At 43.3% G+C, this 10043-nt stretch overlaps 1 protein-coding gene across 1 annotated transcript; it reads left to right on the forward strand.

The window, feature by feature from the left end:
- The first annotated feature begins 661 nt into the window (after positions 1-661).
- On the forward strand, positions 662-9202 carry TIMM13 (translocase of inner mitochondrial membrane 13). The gene is made up of 4 exons (XM_061562670.1): positions 662-685; positions 2822-3091; positions 7345-7413; positions 8064-9202. The coding sequence occupies exons 1-4, from the start codon at positions 677-679 to the stop codon at positions 8160-8162; spliced, it is 447 nt and encodes a 148-aa protein (XP_061418654.1). The 5' UTR covers positions 662-676; the 3' UTR covers positions 8163-9202.
- The last annotated feature ends 841 nt before the right edge of the window (positions 9203-10043 follow it).

Below are 10043 nucleotides of genomic sequence, written 5' to 3' on the forward strand. Positions count from 1 at the left end.
TAAACCTTTGGCAAAGGCCCATATCCTTACCTCCGTCTCCTGGGAACCCCTCGATACATGCATACAAGTGAAGAAAACTACTGACACTACTGACACATGTAGGATGTATGAAAGGGAAATTCAGTGTGTTCGGGAAAAATGTCTTTACGACGACATAAGAGATCGGCGCCAGAAAGATGTGCCACTAAGGGGCCGTACATAAATGACGTCACGCGATTTTGGACAATTTTTTACCCCCCCTCGTCACATGGTGTCACAAAAAGTCAGACCCGCCCTCAAATATGACGTCACAAAGCTCTGCCCCCCCCCCCAAATATAAAACATGCTTCAAATGGCTTTAAACTATTGTCATTGTAGTGCGTATTTAATGTGGCGCTGCACTTTGATGTTGTAGGAGAAAACATTAAAAAGTACATTTTATTAAGTAGAACGTGTTGTCTATATTTATTTAAAGTTGCACATTTTTATGTGACGTCACATTTCTCAAACCCCCCCCCCCCCTCGTCACACATCGTCACACATGTCTGACCGCCCCCCCCCCCCCCCCCCCCCAGGTGCGTGATGTCATTTATGGACGGCCCCTAACTTGAGCACATTGACACAAGACAGAGGAAAGTGCAAATGACGAAATGTGCTGTGGACCACCTACTACGGGCTATCTGCCCAATGGATCGTGATGATGATGGTGATGATGACATACAAGAAGCCGCAAAGAAACACCTCGTGCAACACCCGACTAAGCAGAAGATCTCCTCCTGGCTTTTACGTTCCACATCCACACACAAACCGTGGCAGATGCAGATACTTGACAATGATGATGATGATGATGCACAAATGGAAAATGTTAAAACTCTCCTCCAGTGTGCAACTATGGACACTTTGCTTTCCAGACAAATACTATCCGGCAGCATTTGTTTTAAGGGAGCAACCCGGTTTCGAACTTGTGTATCTCATCAGCAGTCAGGCTTGTTAAAGAATGTTTTACGAATTACCGTGGTTCTTGGCCCAAGGCAACTCCAGATTTACTAAAAAACGAGATGTCTGGTGAGTGCATTCGATGGGGTTGGGGGCTGTCCATAAATGACGTCACGCACCTAGGGGGGGGGGGGTCAGACATTTGTGACGATGTGTAACGAGGGGGCGGGAGTTTGAGAAATATGACGTCACATCAAAATGCGCAACTTTAAATACATATAGACAACTTAATTAAATATACTTTTTAATAAACGTTTTCTCCTACAACATCAGGGTGCAGCGCCACATTAAATACGCACTACAACGACAATACTTTAAAGCGATTTGAAGCATGTTTTATTTTCAAAATGGAAATATGGTTTTGGGGGGGGGGGCAGAGCTTTGTGTGACAAGGGGGGGGGGTCAAAATATTTCAAAATCGCGTGACGTCATTTATGGACGGCCCCTTAGGGTTAAAATCTTTAATTTTGGGGGCAGTAAAAGGCTCTCAACGCATCTGTGCGTGAAATGTCTTCGTGTTGGGGGAGCGGTGGCATCGTGGTTAGGTTGGTTGTGGTTGTTCTTGTTTGACTTACATCCTTGGCTCCTCCCACCCTCAACCAGTATATATACAAGGACTGTTTTCTTGGAATTTCTCTCACTTGATACAGCTATCGTGCTGTGACGGTTTAACCTGAAGACGGAGGCTTGTGTTGCCTCTGAAACGTCGTGATTTTTATTTTACTTTTATTAATTTTAAATTTTTACCTACGTGACTTTACCTAAAAAACCTAAGAATATGAATCCTTGCAGTCACGAAAGCTTCAAATCTAGAATGACTTACATCCCACTGGGATTTTTGCACACATCGTTGATGTACGGTGCTTTTTCTGCAATATTTTGCCGTCTTTTATTGGATTTTCTGTCTGCACTTAGTCACATATTCACTTTAAGATGTTTTCCTGTTCATGTTTTAGTTTTTTTCTTGCGGTTGCACCCGATTCAAGAGCCGAATGGCTCACAGGGCTCTACCAAGTAAATGAAACTGACGTGGCACGGCCCTTTTAAGCGTGCGAGGTGTCGTGCCACGATCTACAGTCGTCTCCACAGGAGACATCAACACGCAACACAAAGGGGACAATGAGGCCCGAGACAAAAGCCAATCGCCGTTCGTCGGTGCCGCTGCGTGCGGTCCTAACTCTGTGTGAATTAGCGACGTTTCGAGAAAATTCCACCCCCCCCCCCACCCCTTTTTCATGTTGATTGATGTGCCATCGAGAAGGGCTATGGCACGAAACGTCGCCTTTTAAAGCCGCAATATTATTGATGAATGTGTTTTGAATTGTTGTTTTTGCTGCTGATATTGGGATCAATAATACTGTACAGTACTGGGTGATCCAGATGTCCTGTGACCCCCAATTAATAGACCCCCCCCCTCACATTTTATGTACCTTTCCTTATTCATTTTTGCTTTAAATTACCTTTACTTTAGAAAATATATTAGAAAGCTTCAAGGATTGAGAGAGATGAATGGGGGGGGGGGTCACAAGACATCTGGACCAGCCTGTACAGTTTAGGGGTCAAGCGAGTCATGACGTCACCACATTGACCCGACTCGCCGTGACGTCATCGCGTGAGGCAGGACCCCCCATCGCCCCCCCCCCCTCTCAAACGCACCCCTTACCAAGATGTCCGCCTTGTAGTAGCCCGCTCAACATTTCAATAATAACATCGGCAACCCTGCCACGGCCCGATGCTTTAACAGCGACCAGTAATTATTATCGCGCAACGTCGCCGTGACATTGAAATATTTATAAACTGAAGAAACAACGTTTTGCGGAGGCTCTTTGCCGCACGCTTTCTGCAGGCACTGGGCCCGTGGCCACCCCACCCCGCAAGGACCCCGCAAGGACCCCTCGCACGCACGTGGATCTGTGCCCTTGGTCCCCGGCTCAAGCTGCCCGGCCCAGCGACCCGGACTCCAACCCGAGATCTCCTCGCTCCTTGCTCGGCCATGGACTTCACCGGCGATTTCGGCGACGTCGCCGGTGCCGGAGGCGGCAAGGTGGACACCGGCATGCTCATGGAGCAAGTGAAAGTGCAGATCGCTCTGGCGAACGCTCAGGAACTATTGCAGGTGAAGGCCTAGATTTGAAGCTTTCGTGACTGCACAAGGATTCATACTCTTGGGTTGTTTTCGGTAAAGTCACGTAGGTAGAAAAATTCAATTTAAAAAAATTAAAATTACTCAAAGTAATAATAGAAGTAAAATAATAAATCACGACGTTTCGGAGGCAACACAAGTCTCCGTCATCAGGTGGGACCGTCACAGCTAGATTTGCTTCATCAAGTGAGGCAAAGATTTATATTACAGTATTACTTTTAGTAATTTATTTTATTTTTTTACCTACGTGACTTCACCGAAAAAACCTAGGCCTGTCAAGCCTCGAACGTGTGAACTTGTATGTACAGTAATGTCATGGGACCTCTGGCAATTAAACAGGTGGTACGATGTTCAAACACCAATTATAAACCTTTCGCATGGAATCAAGTCTGCATTGACCACACACACACACAGTGCGTGTGGTGAACATGCAAACACACATGCTTCTGATCAAATATACGTTGTCTTTGAAACTGGCCCACACCATGTTTCTGCATGGCGTGTGTTTGCACGTATGTGTGTTGAACTTCTTTCGCACCGTACGTAGCAAACCGTGACAGTACGCGGCACGTTCCAGCCTTGCGTTGACAGCAGTGATATGTTCTGGAGCTGAATACCAAATGTTAAAGGGTCTTGCTCGCCACGGCGGGAGGACGTCGTGTGAGAGGGAGTGTTGTTTACCTTTCCTCCGTTGAATGAGCGCAGACTGGGGTCCGTAGTTTGGCTTGCAAGGCGATAATCGCACTGCGGCTCGTGCCTTTAGCTGTCCATTTAAAGACAACCCAAGTTATGTAAGGTAGTCTATTAAAATATTGTAGACCTAAATTCAAGTAAAACGTCTAAAGCGATGGGTTTTTTTTGTTCAGAATGTGATCAATAGGAGGAAAAAGGGGAAACCCTATTCTCACGTGATCAATACTTGCGTATTTTTAAAACAAATCTTAGCGAACTTGACAATTTCGTCGGGTGGTGGAGGGTTCAATGACATGCATTCTGGCATAAAGCTGCAACTACCACGTGGGACTAACCCAAAAAAAGTAGATGCGGGCCGAGACATTTGGTGATTTAAATGGAATAGCGCGATCACGACGGACGATGTGTCGATCTAAAGAAGGTCCTGATTCTGTGCGTGCGGTCATCTGCCACGAGGACTGCCCCATTGCCTACGAATGTCATCACTCGGCTCATGGAAATGAGTGACAGACTATTTGCCTGCAACGTTGATATTCGTGGCTACCCTACATCGTTTGCACTGTGCGTACTGCCGCTTCTGTACTGCGTGTACGGTATTGTTGCACGCTATCTATTGTACTATCTAAAGCGGATGTTATATTGTCGGCGAGAAGTATCAGAATCTTTATGCTGGGGAAATCCGATGAGTTACAAAGCTCGTTTTCACAGATGTCTCGTAATTATTCACTCTTCACGGTCCGTCTCGCGATACGATTCGATTAAATGGCACAATTCAGTGGTCAGGAAAGCTGTCTCGGGTGTGGACCAATCAATTTCAAGGACAGTGCATACATTATCAGAGTTGTGTTTTTTGTTTGCATTCCGACCGCAGTTATTGTGGTCAATGCAAACATGACTCCTTGTAAAAAAGGTGTCAGTTTTGTTGCCAGATAAAAAGGTAAAAAAACAATCATCATATTTTGCTACTGGCAAAGGAGGTTCCAATGGCGATATCGATCTGTTAATCATTACATCACTCACTGGGTGTGCTGTAAATCAATGGCTGGACGGCTGCAGTTGGAGTAGCTTTTGCCTAAGTACTTCCTCCCATCACTAGATGTCATCTTGTGCCACTGCAGTCCATTATGATGGCCACGGATTTACAGGGCTTGTCCTGCTTGTGAGATTGTGAGGTTTTAAATACTGGTCAAGGTCCACATATTCCATCAGCATCATCATCATCGTCATTATCATAATATTACTGTTGTCTCTTCGGTGAGTCCGACTGGAGTTGCACCATTTGGTGAGAAATCCGTAGTCTTCTTGGTTCTTTCGGTAAAGTCACGTAGAATGGAAATAATAAAATAATTATAAAAAAACATATTAAAATAATTCTCACGACGTTTCGGCAGACCTGTTCTTCACCTGAGGACGGCTGCTTGCGTTGTGGCCGAAACGTCGTGAGAATTATTTTATTATGTTTTATTTTTATTATTTTATTATTTCCATTCTACGTGACTTTACCGAAAGAACCAAGAAGATGAATCCCTGCAGTCACGAAAGCTTTAAATCGAAATCCGTAGTCGTTGTTGCCATATTCAGCAGAACCATTTCCTGCTTTGATCATCACCATGTAGCTGTTGATTTTCATTAAGTTCAGTTTTCCCTAATTGTTGAAGTGTTCTGCAGGGCTCTGTTGTAGTACTGTAATACCCAGATTTACGCCTCCCCCTTTTACGTCATCTTGCAAATACGTTGTCACTTTATTAATTTCGCTATTTGATTTGCTTCGCCTCAAGCCCACACCCGTGTCGCTGACTGCATCATCCGTCGCCTCTCAGCCTTCACCTCCTCCACCTACCCTGTTACGTCGTTTCGATGTTCATTGTCGCACCTTTCAGGAACGCATCTCCGTCTTAAACAGGGGTGTTACGGTACCACTCTTCATTTGGAAGCTTTTGTGACTGCGGGAATCCATACTCTTTGGTTCTTTCGGTGAAGTCACGTGGGTTTGACACCTGATGACGGTCGCTTGTGTTGCCATCGAAACGTCAATTTAACACGTAGGCTTTCGCGACCAATATTATTCATAATCTAGGTTTTTGGGTCAGATCACGTTATTTATAAATGTGTCATAACCCTCCACCACCCGACACGGCCAAACAGTAAAAAATGTGTCACGTTTTTCAAAGGACAAAATAATTCACTTCTTTAGCCCACCGGTGTGCTGAAGAGAGAATCAACAGCATTTTAAAATTTGATCTATTATTTTTTCTACCTACGTGACTTTTACCGAAAGAACCAAACGGTATGTACCACTCTTGTTTAATGTAAATACATGAAGCCGCTGGGGAGGTCATGAGGAAGCATAGGCAACATCTTCAGCAACGTACAAATGACAACACAGCTCATGATGGCCTTTTCAGGCATCACAGGGGCATTATTAAAGGGCAGTGGGAAAATAACTGATGTCTCTTCTTGCTCGTGAAGAGTCTGGCTGAGATTCAACACGGACAAAGTAGAGGTATTGGCCGTTGATGTCGTACTGCAAGAGTATTGCAAGGAGTTGGGGTGTGACGGATGAGGGTTTATTCCTAGAGAGCTACCTTCAAAGTATTAATTGGAGAGATGTGGTTGTCTGGAGCAGTCGTTTTTAATTTCGGCGCTAATCCACAAAGTACATATTTTTCTCAGAAGACCTTGACATAGTCATTCGTGCACTTGTTTAATCCAAACTAGACTCCTAAAGCTCACTCCTCCCTAGGATTGCCTTTATCTCTTATACACTTCAGCTCGTTCAGAATGCAGTACCTCACTGCTATGGGGGTATTTATTGCCGAGAACCAGTTGCATCAGTTTTTCGTGAACTACATTGGCTGCTGGTGGCTTACCAAATTCGTTGTATAATCTAATTGATAATTTCTAATGCCCGAAATGTCTTGGGACTATCCTACCTTCTGAGTGAAAGGAAAAACACTGGAACTGGTCTTGCTCAAACCTAAATGGATGTTAGGAAACAATTCAAATGGCTTTTCTGTTCACCCAAATTATCAGCTACAGGGTGTACGTCTTGGATATAAGAAATGTTATTACGTAACTGACGTCAGGTGCTTTGAGACCAATGAAAAGACAACCCGCATGTAATTGGTTTTTATTCATAACGTTTTTTGGTTAGATCGCGTTATTTCTAAATGTGTCGTAACCCTCCACCACCCGACACGGCCAATCAGCAAAAAAGTGTCACGTTGACAAAATACAAATAGTGTGTTGGCGAATTGCCCGATGATGCTGGATGCAATTACCAGCGAAACGTCGTACTCAAATATTGTAAATGTTGTGGTTTCACGCTTCAACACACCGGTAGTGAACTATTTGTCTTTTGTCAACGTGACACTTTTTTGCTGATTGGCCGTGTCGGGTGGTGGAGGGTTACGACACATTTATAAATAACGCGATCTAAACCCAAAAACATTTATTATGAATGATATTGGTCGCGAAAGCCTACGTGTTAAACTGAATTGTTTTTTAATTACTGATCTCGTGTCTATTTACAGAGGATGACAGACAAATGCTTTAAGAAGTGCATCAGCAAACCCGGGACGTCCCTCGACAATTCTGAACAGGTTTGACCCAATGCCATGCAAAAACCACAAGACTGCATCACAGCTGACTGGTGCTTTGAGTCCCACCTCCTGCCTTGATGCAGTCTCAACCTTAAATTAGTTCAACCTTTCTCATATGTTACAAACTTAACACCAAAATCCTTCTCATTGACAAACAATCCCTTTTTTCAATAAGGACTCCAGCTGGAGCGTTGCACGTCCACAACACCAAATCACGCTGGCAAACGTCATCTGTAACCTTAGACTCTCAATATTCTCCAGCTTTTGTTGTCTGTATTTCTCAATTCTACAGGCTCTCCCAGGCCCATATCTTTTTTCCCCTGGTTGTCTTGTACAACGGTTTTGAATTAGGGTTTCATGTACACATTAACATGTACGGCCCTATGTTCTATGGACCGCTGCATGAGGGCCTTGCTACGCCGTGCAGGCCATAGGAGTTATTTAACCACAGGTGGTTACATTGTTCAGTGCAGGTTGGTGAAAACAGGAAGCATAGAAGTGGGTGCATTGAACAGTACAACAAAAGATTTAGCTACATTGCCCTCAACTGCCCACGACGGAGTTACATGCTCACATTACACGTATTGAAACCGCGTTTGGATATTTCGAGCGGAGTGACTGACTGTGTGCGACTGCTGCTGTCATTGCAGAAGTGCGTAGCGATGTGCATGGATCGCTACATGGACGCGTGGAACACGGTGTCCCGGGCATACGGAACGAGGCTACAGCACGAGCATGCAAACATGTGAATCGTCAAGACACAGGCGGCGAATATGAGGACTACTCTGGCATTGGGGGGGAGGGGGAACACGGAAACTTTACATTGGGCTCTTTTTATAAAAAAAAAAGTTTCCTCTGTTTCAATGTTACTCATATGCTATATATGAAGTATAAGTTGTTTCAAATGATTTTTGATCAATGAAATAAATTGTGCATGGCCAACACGGGCAAGATCACACGGAATGTGTGATCCATCCGCATTCAGTTGGCTGACCCTGTTTCAGTGTGGGGTACACAAATTCATTGAATAAATGAAATGATTTCAGTGGACTTGTCTTTAAAACTATATGGGCATCTCGAATTCATCCTATTTCTATGGTGGTAAATGGTTTTGCATGTGTGACATGGATGCAACAGATTCTGAAGTTTAAATAATTATGAATCTGCCAAAGTAACTATTAAAGCCAGAATGTAAATTATTCTTTCATAGGGGTTAAGTTGTGGTGTCTTGCGTAAAAAAAATGTCTTCTTTAAAGAAAAAGCTGAGGAAATGTAGCAGGGACATTTTGTGGATGTTAAATTTATGGTATACTTCACATAGATTTAGTTTATCATTTTACCTCGTATAGTTTTTGAGCTTGTGTACCAAACCTGAAGCTATGCTGCCTTATAGGGTGTAGTTAGGTACATCCTTTATAATTTCATATTCATATGATTGGAATCTGGGTTCAAATTTGACTGACATACAGGGCTGTATAATAATTAAATCACAGCTTTCGCTACACCATATAGCTTTGAAAATGTAAACACATTTATCATCCAATGTTCTAGTGCTATGGAATATTACAAAACACTTGAAATTATATAGATATTTTACCATTGGCACATTTATTGTGGTCCAGTTTTTAGGTCCCGTCTGGGTTCTCTAACTTATGAGTCTCGTCATCGTATTGTCAAACAAGTTAAGATCTGTCGATTTGAAAAGCTGAACCTGCTGTGGCCTAAATACCTGTTGTTCGAGAAGCCTTTTGCATGTCCAGCGATGTTAATAAACGAGATACAATGCCGATTCTTTGCTCTGGAATTGCCTGGTAATTCAAGAACAGTGTATGTACTTTCGAGGTTGTATAATTACCTCCTGCGGGGTTGTGCTACGCAAGTGGTCAGCAGAGGGCAGTGCAGCAAAATCCATTGTGCTTGCAGGTCACTTCTCTCTGCCTGCATCAACCGCAATGACCAACGTGAGTGAAGTATGGTCAAATAAACTCCCGCGACCCGCAATGCGTGGGGAGGCCCTCATACTTGAGTCAGTTACACAGTACGGCAAACTAATTCTAGATTTGAAGCTTTCGTGACTGCAAGGATTCATGCTCTTAGGTTTTTTCGGTAAAGTCACGTAGGTATCAGTTACACAGTACGGCAAACTAATTCTAGATTTCAAGCTTTCGTGACTGCAAGGATTCATACTCTTAGGTTTTTTCGGTAAAGTCACGTAGGTATTATTTCCATTATTTTTATTATTTATTTTTTACCTACGTGACTTTACCGAAAAAACCAAAGAGTATAGTGCAGCAAACATTCTAAATTACCGCAATGGTCTCGGCTTTTATGTTGTGATACAGAAAACCAGCAGTGTAATGGATAACAGTGATTCGTCAATAACTAATTGTGTTTATTTTACTGTTTCTTCGGGAAGTAAGATATGAAGAAACTAACATGAGAAACGATATAGCAGTATTTATTAAAAACGTACAATTAGCGTGGACCGTGTTACGTAGTATTGTTTTGCTGTATCGTGGAAACCCTAATGCAGTAGTAGATCGTGGAAGGGAAAACATTACTTGAAAGTTGGCATATTTTTTACTCAACACCTCCGACAGGAAATACAATACTGTACAGTGTCTTCGGGT

The sequence above is a fragment of the Lethenteron reissneri genome, chromosome 4 (assembly GCF_015708825.2).
Source record: "Lethenteron reissneri isolate LAM-NWPU_2019-01 chromosome 4, ASM1570882v1, whole genome shotgun sequence".
In the NCBI taxonomy this organism is placed as follows: Eukaryota; Metazoa; Chordata; class Hyperoartia; order Petromyzontiformes; family Petromyzontidae; genus Lethenteron; species Lethenteron reissneri.

Bases quoted from the DNA above. Each gene is read 5' to 3' on its own strand.
- TIMM13 (XM_061562670.1), top strand. The intron at 3,092-7,344 runs GTGAAGGCCTAG...GTCTATTTACAG, and splicing joins ACGCTCAGGAACTATTGCAG to AGGATGACAGACAAATGCTT. The intron at 7,414-8,063 runs GTTTGACCCAAT...CTGTCATTGCAG, and splicing joins CCCTCGACAATTCTGAACAG to AAGTGCGTAGCGATGTGCAT.